The sequence below is a fragment of the Cyanistes caeruleus genome, chromosome Z, assembly GCF_971803275.1.
Source record: "Cyanistes caeruleus chromosome Z, bCyaCae1.hap1.1, whole genome shotgun sequence".
NCBI classification, from domain to species: domain Eukaryota; kingdom Metazoa; phylum Chordata; class Aves; order Passeriformes; family Paridae; genus Cyanistes; species Cyanistes caeruleus.
Window position 1 is genome coordinate 34,557,910 of NC_141732.1, and position 20,074 is coordinate 34,577,983.

General features: G+C 37.6%; 1 protein-coding gene across 2 annotated transcripts in view; it reads right to left on the minus strand.

Annotated features, from left to right (window-relative positions):
* Positions 1–19,566, minus strand: part of LNPEP (leucyl and cystinyl aminopeptidase) — a 59,729-nt gene extending 40,163 nt beyond the window's left edge. The window contains exon 1 of one of the 2 annotated variants that reach the window (XM_086866831.1): positions 15,487–19,566. In XM_086866831.1, the coding sequence (XP_086722957.1) occupies positions 15,487–15,776 (290 nt within the window). In that variant the 5' untranslated portion in view covers positions 15,777–19,566. The remainder of the gene's footprint in view (positions 1–15,486) is intronic. The other variant, XM_086866832.1, reaches the window with a different exon arrangement.
* Between the last annotated feature and the right edge of the window lie 508 nt (positions 19,567–20,074).

Here is a 20,074-nt window from a genome sequence, read left to right on the forward strand (position 1 = left end):
GCCCTATCTAAAATTTCAGAAGTGCTACTATGGAAAAGTAACATAGCATCTGGTATTCAATCACCTTTTCTAAGTTTTGGGGATTTTAAAATTAAATTCAGCACAGGCCAAACTAAACACATCTAAGTAATAAAAGCCATAAATCTATTTATTTATGCCAAGTTACTTAGTGATAATATAATTTTAACACAATTGCAAAAATTAAAACCATATACTTGGGTTCTGCTCTTAATAATGGCAGTTCACTAATTCTACTTAATAGGAAGCAGCAAACATCCCAATTCTGAACTCCCAAACATTAATGTTTTTATAGAAGACAGAAGGGAACATTCACTCTTACTTGTGCACCTCATGCCAGACTCAATTGCTTAAGATGTGCTCCAAATCTTACATCCTATTTCCACCCCAAATCATTGTCCTGGTTATTGTTTCTATATTGTCTGAGAGGAGAGATGAGAGATTCGCAACCAAAAGGAGAGTGCCAAAACAGATTCATTGTCACAGATACTCAAACTGGCATACATTTTGAAGAAAATTTTGATTCCGAATATTAACTGGAAATCCAAAAGGTGAGAAATATTTCAGAAAGAGCAATCACTTCCTCAAGTGCAGACTAAAAATCACTAGTTCCAAACATCATTAGTTAATAGGTTTTAATTAGTGCAAATCACCATTACAGTTTAAGTAAAAAGAAAAAAAAGAACAGCTAGGGGTATAAATAAAATAAAATGGTCTATAGATTTTTTTTTTCCAACAGTAAAATGGCCAGTAAGGAAGAGGTTAAATTGACAGCTGCATTGGTAGACTTTGAAAATGCGCACTTAAAACATTGATTGTTAACATTTTCTTAGATATAAATGTAATCTTTTTCTAAAACTAAAGATGAAAGAAGGCTAGAAACTTTACCTAATGCTGTTTATGAATTGTATAACCTAATATGATAGAAATGAGTTTCAAAAACTCAGCAGAGAAGGAATCAACATTCTACTCTACTTGACCATTTCAGCAAATGAAATAAGAAAAAAACAAAGATCAATAAACAGAAGTGACAACTTAAAAAACCATCAGTATTTTCTATGAATATTTTAAGACTAAAACTCTCAACAGATGACTGAGGCAATAGGGGTTTTTGTTTTTCACAATCCCACTTCCCTATTTATTTAGGCATCATTCAAATTCATATATATCTATTATGTCCTACTTATATGCCGAATTATAAGATATTTGGCACAGGATTTTAACACATAAATGACATTATCCCATCATTAGGTGAATCTAATTTTTTCTCTTAACATTCTGAAAGAATACAAATCATCGGCATTGACTGATCTCTGGCAGCATATGCCAGTAAATTCTCAGTATATAAGTAAATGCTTAGGACAAAACACCCTCCTGGAATCAAAAGCCTTCCACTATGTTTGGATGCAGATTCAGAAATGCTTTCTGTGTTACTACTATTTCAAAACCTACTGATCAAATCAGAAATAACCTCAGCTCTGTAATAAGGCTTATAACAGGTTGCTTGCTCAGGCAAGCACTTCAAAATCTGAACAAAAATTATACAAGAGACACTTAAATCAACTGGCTAAAAGCAACCATACTGGTATGTAACCTTTAAACTGCAATTCATTGTGGTTGAAGCATCAGCAGCTAGGGAAGGAAAGCAAGGCTTTCTCCCCATGGAGTATAAATATGATGCCTTGATTTTTAAAGGTAGTTAAGCAAACAGATAAACAGACCCACTCATAAGCAGAAGTACCTGTCATATTAATGTTTATGGCCAGACCAGAACTATGGGTTGGAGCCTCTCTCTCCATCCACCTGAATACTGAGTATGAGTACATAGAAGCTCCATTACCTTTTGGCATCTGAAAGGAGACCAACTCCAAAGTCACTTCTGAAGCAGAACTGGTTCCTGTCTCTGCTCAATCAGAGAAGTTAACAGTAGAAGTACAGTACTGACTGGATCCAGACTGGAGCTATGCAATACAGTTGCTGCTGTTGTCACAGACACACAAAACAGCTGATGGTCAATCCAGACAGATTTTACATGCAATCCATTCCGCCTCCGCCCAAAAAGTGACAATATATGAATCTGAAGCCATATCCCACAACCCTTTACAGTGCCTTAGCACTACCTTCTGTCTATTTCACTGATTACTTAGCTACCTCAAGGAAAAAAGTCTTCAGCATACAAAAAAAATGGTGCACTTAAAAATAAACAATTGTATCACTAATGCTACAGATAGTACTGCAAAGTTTCTGCAGTTTATTTGCTAGCAATATTCCACGCTCAGAATGGAATTATTCCCAAAACTGCAGGTTGCCCATTACTGCCTAGCAACCATTCTTTAAGGATTAGATTTGCCTTTTATATGAACTGTTAATTGCTGGGATTTAGTGTCTTATTTTTCCTTGACGAATTGTGTACATCATGATAGTCAAAATCAGCACACAGCGGTTGCTGTAGATTGATTACAAAAAAAAAAAAAGGAACAAAAGAAACTGAGGAAAAAAAAGGAAAAAAAGGCAGACATTTTATACCTTTACCAGAAAATGGTAGTAACAGTTGGTCAGACCTGTGCTTATTAACAGTTAGGAGAATTGCTATATGATTTCATCTTAAATTCTTTGTTCATTGCTTCCTGATAAGCTCTTCTGGACAGTCTGAGCAAGCAGCATTCTGTAAGTTTACGCCCAAGAGTATAAAATTTTGGAAAATAAAATTCTGACCGGTTTAAAATAGTTCCCCTAGTGCACAAACTCTCCAATCTATTTAGAATTGAGATAATTCCTCTAAAGACATTTACTCCTATTTTATCTGCATTTAGATTAAGTTGCTCCAAGGGAACCCTTGGCCTAAAGGTTTCATTTGGCCTGTAGGTTAGGCTGCAGTGAGAGTAGACACCTTCAGTGACAGCTGTTGAGTCAGATGCAGCACTTAGAGGTTTCGGCATCAGTTAACTGAACACAAAAGACTTCTAGTGGCTCAACAAGTCTTGAAGTTGTAGAGTAAGTACTAAAAACTTGTCATCACACAGGTGTTGAGAGTCTGATTTCTGAAACTGCTCATGCAGACAACAGAAAAATAAAATCAAAGGCTATGCTCAACAACATAATGATACCAGCTCTTCAAGGCATAGGCCTCTCTCCTCTTTTATAAAATAGAGGCCTAAAATAGAGATGAAGGTGTTCCTTGATAGTTCATCAATGATCTTCTCTGGGATGAATTACTTTGAATCTCAGCAGTCCAAGTGAAAACAGCATCTCATCTGTGCTCTCTTCTATGCAGCAGATATTCTGATGTCCTCAAATTTCTCCAAGAACAGTCACACAGTGTCTTGTGTTCGTCAATCCTTTTTTCCTGGCCTGTAAAGCCATTTTTTACGATTTCATTATATGTAAACTCCAATTAAGACCAACAAAAATACTCAGAAAATTATTTATTACTGACATTTCCACTTTTCAACTGTTCTGCTTTTGTAGCTGTTCAAACTTGTGTGAAAGTACCCAGGCTGTGTTTTAAAGATTTCTGCAGTTCAAATACAGCAAATATGGGTAAAGACTGGGTTATTTAAAAGAAAAAAGAAACAAGCAAACAGAAGCCTAAAACTAATTTCTTGCTGAGAAACAAAAGCCCCAATTTGGAGGCTTGACAGGCAACTTTGCCATTTGCATTTCCATACCAAGTTCTCAGAGAGTCTGAGTTACTGTATGGGCGTGGGGTCAAAACATCTAAACAAGTGTAACTTTACCATTCAGTTACTGTTGTGAAAAGTCTTCCGGGAAAAAAATGGTGATCAGTAAGCAGTTTCTCTTCAGAGGGATTAAAATAAAGCAGAACTTTGGTTGAAGTTATTACCTCATCAACTCACAGAGTCACTGCTGAATGTTCATGATGAAGGAACTCAGGTGAGTATATAAATTTCATGTCTTCTATCCAGAAATTTAATTCTTATTTGGTTAAACCTGGTTTGGGGTATTTCTTTTTCATTTCATTTTCTATCAGCTGGTAAATTAGTCTAAATCTAAGTGAGTTTAACTAACAAGGAAAAACGACGAGCCAAAATGCTGAGTTAAGTCTTAACTCTATGTCAATTTCCATACAAGACAGAGAATTCACATTTTTACAGGAAATTTCAATTACACATTATGGAAAAAAACAAAAACCACATCAAAACACAAAAACAAACCACAGTTAAGTGGGATAGGAATTTTCCAAGTTACGTAGCTTCTCTCCAACTACCTGAAAGGAGGTTAGTGAGGTGGGTGTTGGTCTTTTCTCTCAGGTAGTAAGTGACAGGACAAGAGGAAATGGCCTCAAGTTCATCAAGAGTGGTTTTGATTGGATATTAGGAAAGATTTCTTCACCAAAAGGATTATCAAGATTTGGAACAGACTGGCCAGGGAAGTGATGGAGTCATCATCACTGGAGGTATTCAAGGACATGTGGAAGTGGCACTTAGGAACATGGTTTAGTGGTGGACTTGCCAGCATTAGGTTAATGGTTGTACTCCATGATCCTAAAGGTCTTTTCCAAACTAAATGATTCTGTGATTCAATAAATAATTGCTTAGCATGGGGACTTGTAATATTAAGTATAAATTCTAGAAATCTTACCTAATTAAGTAAAATGCAAAATGTGTAGACCATCTCAATTTATTTGCTGATGCCATCCTGTACTCCTAGATGTTAAAACTGGTAGAATATCACCCTGAACATTGTTTGGCCTATTCCCCGACCCAGCTCACCACTTCCTCTAACAGAAGGTACATTACCCCTTTACCACATCCCACTATCCTTTCCCGGACACCCGTGTTCAGGATAATGCAGACACTGTCTTGTTTTCCATCCTCCTCTTTGTTCTTTTTTTCCTTTCAGAGTAACAGTTCTGGACATCCAGCTGCTGCTATCCAGAAGAAGATTAAATAATTAAAAATGTGAGCAAGCTCTTCCTACTTCTCCTCTGAGCACTACATTCACTGATCCACTGTAGGACTGTACACCTATTTCCAGGAGCAGTCAACACAGGAATTCTTGTACTTACTTATTCTGAAACTTTGGGACAGTCATGAACTCTTAACTACCTCCTTCCTTACCTTGGTTTCCATGCAAAGATATAGTACTCAACCAGCATTTCTAATTGCCAGCTCTCCCTGCTCTGTCACTGTGTGTCTTGTCTGGTCACAGCTTGGAAGGAAATGCCTCAAAATTTTGGAGGAAGCAATTAAAACAAACAACTTTGAAGGGAAAAAAAAACTTGACTAACAAATACTAATTTTAAAAACTGCTTTGCTGTTCTTCTAAAATATCACCTTACAGAAGTTATATCAGTTTTGCTGAATTTTGCTCGTAGAAAACTGATTTACAGCATAGGCAGTAAAAGATCCCTGTCACCGCCTGCTTGCTCTTTAGGACACGGAAGTTCACTTGCAGAAAGAGTACAAGGGTACTGGCACATCATCTTGATGATCACATGCCAAATGTCTCAGTATATTGGGAAATCTATCTGAAATCCTAAGTAAAACCTCAAGCTTTTGTGGGTCAGGCAAGCAGTGATGCTTCTGGTTCTATCCACCCCCAGAGGAAAGGAAGTGTGAGGAGGAACGTCAAGCAAAGAGTTACATTTATTCAAAGTCTTAATGTAAGCAAATTACTCATCTCATGCCATCTCTGGAGCCAGAACTCAACATAAAAGCTCTGAAAATTGACTGCATGGATCTTATAGGAGAAAGGCACAACTCCTTAAACTCAAGACATTCTAAAATTTGAGTTCACACATTTACAGGCAAAAGAACCCCCTGAAGATTTACTTGAAAAATTAAATCAAATTTTTGAAAGATACTGTACTTTTTTAGTGGAACAGTGTGTAAGTGAAACATAAGTGAATAGTAAAACAAGTAAAAAACTTTGTATTTTCAAAATTCTTTCTGCAAAATTGTGTCTTGTAAAAGCAGTGATTAAGGTCACTGTATTAACACTTAAATATTGCATTACACTTTTCCTTCTTGTAAGTATCAATAGATACATCAAACCAGACATTAAAAATTACTGAATTGAAGAAAGCATTGATTTTTTACAAGGCTGTCTTTTAATTTTATACTCTTTTCAGCACGCTCTAAAAACCTGTTTGTTTATGATTGTTATTCCCTCTCATATCAATTTAGCTCTTCCTTCTATAATGCAGATTACTTCCTGCACTGTAATGCTCTGGGCTGTCTCCAATCATCCATTAAAAATTCTGTGTTTGGAGGGAATGAAGAAAAGCTTATCTTATCTTTTCCAACAAGCTTGTTCAGCAAACAAAGCCCATGTCTACAAACATGTTAGTTATGCTAAGATTCTGACTAAAGATTTCCTCCTTCTTTACTGTGTCTCCCTAATTATTCTATACATTTTAAGTTCCTTCTGAGCCAGAAAATAATTCCATACACAGAAAAATTATTTGCTCTTACTAAAGCAGGACAGTACACAATGTCATTCATGCAATTTCAAACTTGCATCTATCTGCAATACAAAAATAGTTATAACCTTCACTCAGTCAACAAAGACACAACTAGCCACTGGAATGTCAAGGAAATCACAAGTCCTACTGGAAACACCTTTGCCTTCATTTCACCATGGTTCCACGGTACAGTCAATGTAAAGGGTTAATATACATCCACTTACAGGAAAGCACATTTAGGAACTAAAACTTTCATGCCTGCAGTTATTTTGAATGTGTTAAACCTTACTTTAAGAACCTTTAGGTTATAAATGTTGTTAGTAAGGCTAACAACATTTCTGTGGGGAAAAAAAAAGTTAGGCTGCTACAAGATAGATGTCACCATTTTTCTCTCTCAAATTACTGAATTCAGTTCAAAAAAAATGAATAATCCAATGGAAAAAAAAATAAAATGAAGAAGTATTAGGCACTATGAAGCATTGGTATGAGAATCTGAATCATCCATGAGATTTGCTGGCGTTTTAGATACACAACAGAAGCAACAGGTAAGCTAAAAGCATGTTCTTAATTCCCACTATGCAGCAAAATTATATATCCATTGCATATTTTTAATAGACTGAAATAGGACATATATATGCTTATCTATACTTCTGTATGCTGAATGCAACAACAAAAAATAATAATAATTTTTAAAAATAATTAAATATAATAATTAAGAAAAATAAGGCACAAAGACTCCAGTAAAACAAAAGAGCATCTGCTGCTTTTTGTACATGCAAGATGTGATGACTCTGTGATTTTAATAAATATTCTTATCAAAAGGCAGACAATACCTAATATACGCTCACAACTTGAACCACTCTGCAAGGGTTTGATTTCAAAATACAAATAACTGGTAGAGGTTTACAAGAATCTGTATAGTTAATCATATATCATGGCTTCCACTGGAAAGACAAAAGGTCTTCAAAACAGATGCTTGTTTTGGGGAAAAAAAAACCAACTTCTTTCTCAAAAAAACCCAACAAAAAACCTAACTTGAAAATTAATAGATTTTCCTGTATTGCAAAGGAGAAGAAATTTTGCTTTCCACTCCAAAATGCGCAAGGGAACTCCAGTTCCAAGTCTTACAAGGTCATTGCCCCTTCAAGCTATCCTGCAAGGCCTATTTCTGCTGTTTACTTGCTCATCTGAGTTTTTAAAACGAATGTGAGATAAATACTTCAATGACAAGCTTCGGCACATAGACTGGTGCAAAACCCTTCCAATTCACTGTATCATGGAAATTAAAGCAGTGTGTGATTGTGTATTTTAAGACCCACCCTTATCTAAAGTTGCCATAAGAAACATGAGCAAGGAGTGTAATTTCAAGGAAGTCACTGTTTATTAGTCTTGGGTGCTTCTGAATGGTTCTCGGAAAGTCTCTTCCTGATTTTTAAGCAAAGTACCATTGCTTTTTCTTCAGCAGGACCTCAGGCTGAAGAACCACTTCGATCAATTACATATCACCATTTACCAATTAGATTTACACGTAAATATCCAAGCTACTATTGATTAATTCTTCTCAAATTTTCATTTTTATGTTATCAATAAAAAGTAAGTATAAGAAGGGAAAAGGTGACTGGATCATTTACTGAGTACTCCACCTGTACAACTGGCAAAAAATTGTGACTTATTTTTGTCATAATTATTCATCCGGAGCTAAGAGGAAATAAGAGAACTTAAGGCTAACCAAACCAAGTTTAGCCTAGATTTTGATATCCAACAGATATATATCATGTCCATTCACATTTAACTATATATTTTTAAGTTTAAATCTGGTACTAGTTACATTTCCTATGAGAAAATGTGGGGAAGTGGAGGGAAGGAAAGAGTAAGTGGTTTTAGATTACACTTTCCTCTTTGTAAACTACTGAGAAGGAAAACCTTACACAAGGTTGAGGCAGTGTTCAATCCTCAGCCATTGGTTGAACAAAAAAATGGATAGGAAAGAAGCTTCTGGCTTTAATTATAGAATATGGCTGTTTTAGTTTCCTGTTTCCAATCTTACTGAAGGCATGTTTTGTAATTCAAATCACATAAAATGTTTAACCACAATCTAACGAAAAGGTCCTGAATCTTAAGACACACCCAGGAAGTTGTGTCTCAAATTTCTTGAGCTACTCAATTCTCATATTCAGAACTCATGACCATCCTCTTCACAACATCTGTCCATAAATTTCATGACTGATAAATACCAGGCTCATCATAGCTAAGGATACAAAACATCTCTCTGCTGGTACCAGTTGTTCAGAAGAAAAAATTTGAGAGTTTTCTGAAACATCTAACAGTTAGGTATAGAATCTGATAGACTGTAGACAAACTCATGCTTGACTAATCTTTTTGTTCTTTTGTTTGCTTTTAGCAATAAATGGGTAGAATCACATCCTCTTGTCTTGAACACTCTCTATTGAAGCAACCCAATGTGCCTTCTGGATTACTACTGTAGCTTAATACACACTTGACAATTCCAACTGTGCCAACCCTTTGTAGGTCACAAGCAAACATTATGCATTCACTGCTCTGTAATCGGCAGTCCAGTTCACAGAAAGCAAGACTCAACAAAATATCTAGAGGTTACTGCCTATGATTCTTGACAGAGTAAGTTTTGTATCATTCTTAACAGAGCAAAAATATACCTACCTACATTTTTCTCAGTCTCATGATATAATGAGACAAAGGTATTGATAAAGAAAGAAGTGGCAGTGTGTCTGCCTGCTAACTTAGGACATACTCAGATGTAAATTGCTCTAAAACCCTATCCAGATATCATATATCAGCTTTGAAATTATCATCATAACAACCATCACCATGGGGGTGTGGGCAGCTCAGATATCAGACACTTTTCAGAAGGTCCCTTGCAAACTAAATCATTCAATGATTCACATTTATGATTATTCATTTGTGCCACACAAGATACTAAAGCCTCATTAATATTTCCATCAATGATAAAAAGCACACCTTTTTATGGCAACTCACAGTTTACACATACTGTATTCACAGTCCCATTTTCTAAAAACCTACTCTTTGTTTTTCTCTTGTAATGGTTTACAGGTCAGAAGTATGAGGCCTCTAAAGCATATCAAAATGTTTTGATCTCCTACTAACACAAGTCTTGCTAGGTCCAGAACTTTTGTTTTTCAAGCATGAAAAATAGTAAAAGTGGTTCTACTAATGCGCTACCAACTCATTGGTACTGAAGAAACTGACAGTTTTTATACAAAAAAAAGGCTTAAATAAAAACCACTATTAGTCCCTAGAACAGTAGGTGAACTAGGCACATTCTTTGAATTTTGAGTTTTGAACACAACTGATTCTCCATAAAAGTCAATGGTAGTCTGGTAGAAATACTGTTACACAAAAACTCCAGTTAACAGAATATATGTTATATAATCCTTCAATGTTAGAGCGATTACAAACAAAGGAAAGCTCTCTGCATACAGTTATACTTAGTAAAGCACACTGAAACATTCCTCCAAACATCTTGGTGGGAGTTTTGATTGGAATAAAAAACACAAATCCCAAAATCAGAACTGACTTTATTTCCACAGGAGCAAACAGGTGATTGAAAGCATCTCATGTTTCAGTGGAACCAGGATTCCACTTCTTCACTCTCCACCAGATGTAGTAAAGTACACCACTGCTTCAGTAGACTACTACACGCCCTGAAAAATCCATAAGACTCTGAGGTCTTTCTTTAACATCTATTTTAAGACAACACTCATGATGCAATAAAGAATCAGCTGTGCCCCACAGACACAAACTGCACAGAGCCCAGCACACTGTATTACGCTGAAATTCCTCTCTCTGATCAACTAGATGAGTTTTCCAGACATTTTCCCTCCCCTCCTTACTTCAGATTTCCTTCAGGAATATCCATATTTCTGTGTAAAAAAAGGCAAAAGTCACAAATATTTTTTTTATTATTACAAATTTAATGTTAATATACTTCCATTATTTAAAGCAGTATCATAAGTAGTCAAAACACAACTTCAAAAGGTACATATGTACTCTTTAATACTTTGAGGCAATTAAAACCCAGATCACACAAAATCCTGGTTTATTTTAAAAGTTAGTATGGCCTTATTTTAAGGTACTGTTGGAAAGAAGTCTAAGTAGCAGCTGCCATGCATACATTTCTTGATAGACAAGGGAATAATACTGTTCCCTATCATAAAGAAATCTTAATGTTTTTGCTCTTCTATACAATCTTTACTTTTCTACTTAATGAAAAAGAAATTGTGCTGGAGAACTGGAAATTCACTGAACTTTCTTAAACCAATGGGTAAAGGATGAAAGGAGAAACTTGAATTCTCTGAATTCATCACTACTGAAATCAGATGATGCTTTAAATAAAGAAAAATTCAGCTTCTTTGTATGCAATTGTTACACCAATGTCCATCTGATATGAAAAAAGTATTCTGACTAGTGAAACAAACAGAGGCAGTTTTATCCTTGCTTTTATTTGTTTCTACCATTTTTTATGGCATTCATTACAGGGCTTTGTCCACACATTGACACAGCCTCAACAATGTGGCTTACTCAACTTTACATTATCTTCCCAAAAAAGAACACAAGTTTGTCCTGGAATACTTTTACAGGTAGATACTGTGGTCAACACAAGCATTCATAATTTTTTTACTTATGAGATAAACACACATAAATACTCCATGGTTTAATTCTGCAAGTGGAATACTAACTTAGTGGAAAAATACAAATGTTAGCACCTACACTCTCATCTTTAGACATTCTTTAAGTTACTGAATTCCCCTTCTGAACATCCATTGCTTGGCAGGGAGTTCACAGTGAAGCAGTAAAAGCAAACACATACCCAACACATTATAAAAACAGGTTCCTGTTCAGTTGAGCTGACACAGGAACACAAGAGCAGATACTACAACATGGCTTTGTGGAAAACTACTACCCAGAACCATGCACTCAACATAAAACTCACACTTAACAGATTAAACCAGCAATTTTTCTAGTAATAATTGATGGGATAGGCAAAACACAGGTCAGAAATAAATACATTAAGAACTGACCTCTTACCAAAAAAAGATTACTCAATCTGTTGTTTAGGACTGAGTAACAATTTAAGACAAACAGGAACCCTTCTGTTTCATGACACAACAGTGTAAAACATTGGCAGTCAAGGCTATGCCTTCTGCCCCCAATACAACTAAAGCCATCAACACAGGAACACGCTCCTGCAACCTCCAATACATTTCTGTACTGAACAAAATTAACACAAAGACCAAGAACATTTTAGAATTGACAGGAACTACCTGAAATAACTAGACTTTGCAAATGACACTTTCATTTTGTAAAGAGCATTACCTAACTTGATTTATTTTTACTTTCCAAAAAAACGCCACATTCCTTCCCAAAAGAGTTTTTTTATTTTGTTCATCAATTTAGTAATGTAATTAATATCAAAGATTGCATCTGTTGTGCATAAAAAGGATAAAAATAATTCAGGAATGTCAGTGAAAGTGAGCGTGATTTGCACTTCAACAGATCATCACAAGTTATCCCAGCTGCAGTTGCAAGTTTATGCATGTCACTTGTCTTAAATGAGAAACTCAGTAATAGTTCACTTGTACCTCTTTTTTCCGTCTCAAGTAGAAAACTTACACATTTAATATATTCAACAGGAAATGACTACATGACCTTTCAGAAACACATACAATCTTAAAAATAAGCAAAAGACTTGCTAAATAATTTGCAATGATGGCCAAAATAGATATGTCCAAAACTACATTACATATTCCCTTTAGTCTGTATTTCACTTTATTCACTTGTTTTTATTTGTTTCTTTAAATTTTAGTGAAACTGCTTAGGTAACAAGTGACTAGTCAAAATAAATAAATCCTGCTCATTGATTGAGAGCAGAATTCAAAGGAATGTGAGATCATATAACTTAAAAAATAATGTGCAATAATAAAGAAAACTTTAATGAACTTTTAATTAAACTTTGATTACTCATTCTTGGGGAAAAAATCTCAAATTAAGAACAGTCATGCAAAATAGACGAATCCATCTCATAAAAAATCCTACCAGTAACCATTTCTAGAATATGTATTAATTTATAGCATTCATAACTTTCAAGGGGAAGTGCAAATGGGACATCAGGAAAATGCTGTTCATTGAGAGGGTGGCTGGTCACTGGAACAGGGATGTGGTTATGGCATCAAGCCTGCCAGAGATCATGGAACTAGATGCCACACTTAGTTCTATGGTTTAGTTTTAGGTAGTCTTAAGAGGATCAGGGAGTTGAACTTAATGATCCTTATAGTTGCCTTCCAACTTGAGATATTCTATGATTAACTCAGCCATTCCAGGCGCTAAAAATAAATATGCAATTAACAGTTCTTCTAGAGCTACAGACCTCATACATTATCTCCACCTAAATTCCTAGGCAGGGGGGAAGACACAGCCTAGATCTCTTCAAAGAGGTCCAAAACTAAGTCTACAGTACATGGGTAAGGGGTGAAGTAAAAAAAACAAAAAAAGTTTAGTTTATCAGAGCATTTCCACTGGAGAAGCTATTCAAGCAGTAAAGAGTTTAGCACACCCACTAGGATTTCAAAGAAAGGATAAGGGTTTCTTTGACTTTTCAAATGGCTGCGCCTTTTCCTTTTATTTAGGGAAAAGAAAAAAAAATATCCCACCAAATGCTGGACTAGAGAAACCAGGCTTTATATCCACTATAGTGCATTTGCTGCCTTAAAATCTATTTTAAGATACATACTCATTCTGACACAGCTCTACTTCCAAAAAGTGAAACAAGAAACTGTCTCATTGCTAGTTTGCCCAGTGGGCATCACAGTTTTGAATCCAACTAAAATGCTTTTGCAAAATCTTAATATCCAGTCTTTTCTCTCTTCTCTGTGTTTTACAAGGCTAAAAGCCCCAAAGAACTGGGAGATCAACAAGTATAATATTGTAAGCTTCCGGTGATAGGCATCCTTTCTTCTGAATTTAAACAGAACTTTGCAAGTCAACATAAACTCACACACAAAACTTGTAACTATTGTAAAAGACAAAACAAAAACACAGTTTTTATTTGAAAAATCTGATGCCCGCAAAAGCTTTCAAAAGCTTTCCAGGTATGAAAATTCTATTCAAAAAGCTAATAATGCAAGCATCCTCTTCACTTCAGATTTTTGCAGCTGCTATTGAGCACCAAACATGCTTCAAGATCATCAGAAATATGGAGCAACATCTTTGCTCTAATATTTGCATATTCTCTGAGGTGTCCTTTCCAGCAGAGCTTTCAGAAAGAAATTTATTGACCAACTTCAGGTCCATATTTTCTTTCAGTCTTCTAACCATCTGCAGGCTTTTCATTTCAGGGAACAAAATTAGGAAGCTCAGTGCATGAAGACTGCTTTTCAGTACATGCTCAAGCCCACAGGTCCATTTCTTCCAGTTGCATGGAGGAGAATTTTTATAATGTTCTGTTGCACAGTGCAGCAATAGTATTATGCCAAACAGACCTTTTAAACAACATTTCATCTCTTTCAAAGGGCATTGCCTTAGCAAGATGACTTCAAAATAAAATTCTCCCCCAAACTGCATTACTATTAAAGACAAGCTCTTTACACTGTGCATACAAGAATGCAGAATACAATCCTGTGACTGAAATAGGCTGTAGTTGAAAGACCTTGTACCAAGGCCAAGATTAACTAGAGAGCCAAAACATCAACTGTACAAACTGTAATTTTAACATGACAATACATAGAGAAGAAAGAGGGAAAAGGTCTCTCTTGCTAGTTATGCCACCAAAATATGCCCAGAGCTCATAACCTTCAGTTTCTTTCAGATTCTAAACAGCAACATCAAATTATAGGAGATATTTCATGTGTTTGAAAAAAGGGAAATGCAAAGCAATGACGATATATTTGCAGATTCTTAACAGGGTTCATAGAACCACAGAGCAGATTGGAAGGAACCTTAAAGATCATCCAACCCCCTTGCCATGAGACAGAAAATTTATTTTTTAGTGCATGGGGTTGTCTCTGAATTTGACACAAATTTCATACTCTGACTTGGCAGGTCACTGAGGGGTTAAAATACGATGCAGCAAACACTACTTGGTACTCCAGCGATGGCTATCCAACATGTCATTTAATAGACAAAATCCTACCTGTAACAAAAGTGCTGCGTTTTCAGCAAGAAGGCTAGTTTTTTACCCACTGTCTAATTCCATATTTGGCCATGGTCAATCTAACCAAACATACTTCAGTTTCGGTTTGATCTGAGAGCTGCATTTCCTCCTCTGTCCTGGACGGGTAGAATGTGTTACTATTAGTAGAGGCAGTAGCAACACGGACTTTTCATGGCTTAATTTCAAGCACAAGCACAGGATGCATACACACTGCTGTATCACGATGCCAGCAAACGCTCCCGGTATGCTTATGTCTAAGCATATGCAAACCACGTCGGTATTCCAAGCACTTCTGTCAATGCACGGGCAGCTCTGAAAGCTTTCTGGCTTTCATGAAGAACCTGAAACACTATTTCGTACACCGCTAATAGTTCTGTATTTTACTTCTCCTTTTGCTCGGGGGGGCGGGGGGAGGGGGGGTGGTGGGGGAGGCACGTTCTGGTGAGAATGCCCCGATCAGGAAAATGCTATGAACAGCGGGTCTGGTTCCTATGGCTTTGGAACCCCAGACGCCTATGAGGCTCCTTCATTGGTGCCACACACGGCGAATGTACAGCTGGCGTACAAGTGGCCCCGGCTTCCCAGCGCCAGTGAGACCCCGGCCGGGCAGCGAGAAGCGCAACAGCGCCGAAAAAGCGAGGGAGCTCCTCTCACCTCTGGCGTTCAAGACACCTATTCCTAATTAACCTGAGACAATTTTCAAGCCGCAGACCACAGGGGCAGCAAGACTACGAAGCCTCTCGTTTCCTCCGGGCAAGCAGCACCCGCTGGACGCGGCTCCGCCGGGAGGCCCCGCGGCCCCGTCCCGGGCTCCGGCGGCCGCCCGGGTACTCACCGCTGGGAAAGGGCTCCATCTTCCTCCCGGAGTCCGCTCTCAGCGGAGGCGCTACCACAGCTCTTCACTCCTCCTCCTCCTGCCGTCGCATGCTCCCAGGACGGGCTCAGTCCCTGCCCACCGCCAGCACCGCCCCACCGGGGCCGCAGCGCTATCGGCCCGCGGCTCCCTCCCTGCTCGGCGGCTTTCTCAGGAGAGGCAGCTCCCGCCAGGCACCACCCGCCGCTGCCTCGGCGCTCGCTTCCTCCTCGCCCCTGGCTGGGCCCCGCGGCACCGCCTCCTTCCCGCATGGGCCCGCCTCACGCCGGGGATGCCGGGGCGGGCTCCGGACCCGAGGGAGCGAGTGTCGGAATGTGGTAGCGGCCCCTGGGCCGGTCGGCAGGGCCGGGGGGACCCGGCCGCGGCGGCGCCCGGGCCTGTGGCGCAGTAGCCGCGCAGGCCGTGGCGGTGCCGTCCGGCTGGCTTTGCCTGCATCTCCTTGCCGTGCCTCTTCGTCGCAATTTAACCTTACTTTTTATTTAAACAAATAAACAAATTATTCCCTTATCCGGTAGTGTTCTGCTGTGCGAGATGCAGAAATCAAAAGGCATAACCAACTGTGTGAAATGTGATCAAATGATGCTACAAAGAAAGACTGGACAGTGTTCCAGGAACCAAACACGGGAGATCAAAACAATGAATTACACAAACGGGACCTGGTATTTGTTAAAGAAAACCAGGAATCCATGCTGGATACTGCCAGAAAATATGAAAGTATTAAAACATCATTAGAAATGTCTGCTGTGGGAAAAGTAGAAGAGTAGAAACATCTTGAGGAACAAATCCAAAAACTAAAACATGCTACAAATATTTCATTTATGGCTTTTACACTTAGCACACGTGGGAAGTGGCATCATGGCAACTGTGAACTTTTGAAGGCCATGGGTCTCTCCAGTTTGAGGAGAGAGGATTACCCATGCTTTGGTTTTCAAGGCACTTTTTACTTCTGTGGACATTGTGTACATGTTTGCTAGTAAAGCATGTAGTACTGTATCATCTTAACTTACATAATATTTAATATCTGCATAACATCTTGTACTACTGTGTTTATTGCTGTAATATGTATAATGAAATACTGATAGGTGACAGTAATATCTGCTGCCAGCCCCTGCACCCCCAGAGGACTTGGGGCACAAGAGACAAAACTTGTGATTGTGGCTGAACATCAACAAAGAGCCATAAGATTGAAGGCAAACACCATGAACCTAAAGCTGCTGCAATCCTCTTGGCATCAGGGAGGGATTATGTGTAGAGATGACAAAGGAATCATGCTGTGATATGTCACATATCATCAATTTGGGACAAAATTTCCCTGATGTTGATCAAGGTGGACAGGCCATCTACACTTCACCTGGAAAAGGAATGTATATAAATTACATTCAATACCTAGGCTCATTATTGACTTGCCTGCCCCCTGCTACCTGACAGCTATGCTTTTGCTATCTGATTGACTTTTTATTAGGGAAAGAAGAAAATGGAAATTGATTCCTCCCAAAGAACACAATTTTATTGTCCCATATTTATTTTAAAAATTAAAAAAACCCTGAAGTTAATAGTTCTTTGGGTAAAGAAAGTGGCAAGGGCCAGGGGTCGACAAGAGCCCAGGCGCTAGTGCAGCCCTGCACCTCTTCTCTATGTTTCATAAACCTAGAAGTGCACTTTTTCACACATGATCATGTTTCACAGACTTAGTTATGGTGACAACCTTGTAGCACAATGTAGGTCAAAGTCATGTTTCACTCTAAGTCCTTGGAGTTTAACACTGGCCCTAATGTTGGCACAGACCTAAGTGAGTTTTAATAACCATTTACATATTCTCAGACACCCCTTAACAAATCACAACAGCCCATCCTCGAAATAAAGGCCTCTTTACATTATTGAATCATCAAATAATTTATTTTAATAGGATGACAGGTCGCTAGAGCTTTCTTTTCAAAGCACTAACCCTGGCTGGCCTATATTTAAATAAATTAAAGAACCAATACCTGTGTAGCTAACTATGCACAGATTCTACAAAGTGTCATGCAGAGGCTGCTGGGTGGCCTGAATGGAGTGTTTCGAGCTTGCTCATCACTTGCTTTCTCCATTCTTAATTTCTGCCAATCAAAAATCCTTAATTAGTATCATACAACTTTAGGAAGCTAAAAAGCTAAAATAAGATCATGCTCTGTTACATGTGCAGAGATTTCTATATCCAGATTTTCCTATTAACATCAAGTTTTAAGATAATACAATGGGAACAAGTCATACAGAATTAGTCAGTTATAGAGCTCATTTCACAGTAGCACTGTCTGTACTGTAGTAGAAGAATAAAGGTTTCGCTGTAGTTTTGTATAACATCATTTAGGAAAAAAATTGAATGTATTTAAAAGTCCATCTTTGCTTGTGTTGGTAAAAAGCTAGAATTTCTATAAAGTAGTTTTAAATAGTGTCTAAAAGTTATAGGTCCTTTCCACTATAAAAAAAATACAGTTTCAAGTTAAAGCTTGTGTATTTGTAGAAATTAAGAATTTTAAATTGTTTATTTTTTTTTAATTTTAAGTCAACTATTACTACAATCTTTTTTTTTTTTTTTTTTAAGATGCAGAAAACCTTTCCGTGGTTGCTTAAAGCCCTAAATATATCCTTACAGCATGTGCAATAACCCGTATTGTGCCTCAGTTTGGTAGCATTCATTCAAAAATACCTAAATTAAGATTTTTTCATGGGTTAAAGTATGTTTATATGTTTATGGTGCAGCAAAAAAAAAGCAAAAAAGCCTGCACTTTCTGTTAACTTTGAAGACAAGCCATCTCTAAAGAATGCTTTAGATTGTCCAGCTTTTAGGCACATGAAAACATAACTCAGACTGTTTTTTTCTGGTTTGTTTTTCTTGTGAAAGGCACAGATGTTTCATGAACAGTACAAGTGTCAGCAGACACTTGGGTGCTTTGACCCAGTGGAAAGTCTTCACTTGTTTTCAACCGGATCTGCACGTAGAAAGCAACTACACACAGTAAAGCTTTGTAGCTGAGAAGTTGCCAGGCCTCCAGGGGCTGGACGGTGAGGGTTCATCAGTCTTGCTGAAACATGTCAGAAGTAGCCCAGACTCAGGTGTGGAACTGGTGAATCATTTGGCTGACAACCTTAAAATAAGATGAAAAAATTGTCCTGACAAATACTTGTGCCTAAAGCTTGAACTGCGAGATAAGGAATAGGGAAGTTATTTTCATTCATTGACTGAAGTGGTTAGTATTATTGATTAAAACGTTAACTTCTTCCTGAATGTGAGGTTTTGGGTTTTTGTTTCTTTGTTGCATGCACCGTTCTGAATAAATCTGAGACCCTCATCCCCTGCCAGCCATAACTACAGCCCCTTGTAGGCACTTTTTGCAAAGGGTACTGTCCCAGGCAATCCATAACACTGTGTTGGCAAAATAAATATCCTTATCTATGTGTCTATCTATTTCTACAGGTGTAGCCAGTTAAATAATTCAAGTAAATAATTTTGTAAACAGTGGAGCTAAATGAGGCATGGTTGTTTTTACATACCTTAACTCATTGGAAATTCTCGCTAGAAGAAGCAGCTGCTTCCACAGAAGTGTCATTGCTATCTGCTTTTTATTTATATTACAACCTACCTTTCAGCAATACTTCCTGGATCTATGTTCCTCTTTATAACAGAGTGTGGTTAAGTTAACACTGTTACCCTGCCTCTCTCCATGTCTCTTTCAGAAACATTTAGTCTACTGTGTATTTTCTTTGAATCCAGAAAGCTTTTGTTCTCTGTGGGCCTAGAGCAAGGATTTGACATGGTGTCCAGCCACAGTTGCAGTCCCATTCTCAATAGTCATGTAGAAATAAACACCTGTGGCACTTTTGGTAGATTATAGTGCTACATTACAGATAAAAAAACCCCAAGCTATTGTAAGGAAGAGTCATAACAGGGATAGAACAGTGGAACATTTTATTGCAGTATAGTCACTTTGCCATAAATGCTTTTCATGTTTTGCTGATTTTGTTTAATTCATAAAAATAAATAAACTACTGTAAGAACTTTCAGTTAAACCAGTGTAATTTTCTCTTTCTCTTGGCATATTGCTAGTATATTTATAATTAACTTCTAAAGACCTCCATCTAGTGTTTCATTTCTTTAAAAAATCATGTACCAGCTAGAAACTATCATGTACTATAAATATATCCACCAGGTAGCACAGAAGTAATTTACCAGTTTTTGTGGCATGCTATGGGGCATGATTCAAAAGTTGCTTTTTCCATAGGAGAAATTAGGATACAATTAAGCGTGATGGTTTAGGCAGATCTAACAGCTTGCCACTTTCCAAAATGGCAATGTCCTTTTCCCTGCTCAGTTCTTGCCTCATGTTTCACTGCTTACCTTTCACTAACTCTAGTGCTTGTTATATTCCTCTAAAGGCTGATTTTAATTCTTCAGCTGCCTGACCTGGCAGAAAACTAGTTCACCAAACAATGGGTAATTTCATTTTGGGTCACAGAGTTTTGTCAGAATCTGCAAAGTATCTTTATAACAATAGCAACAAGAGAGCTCATA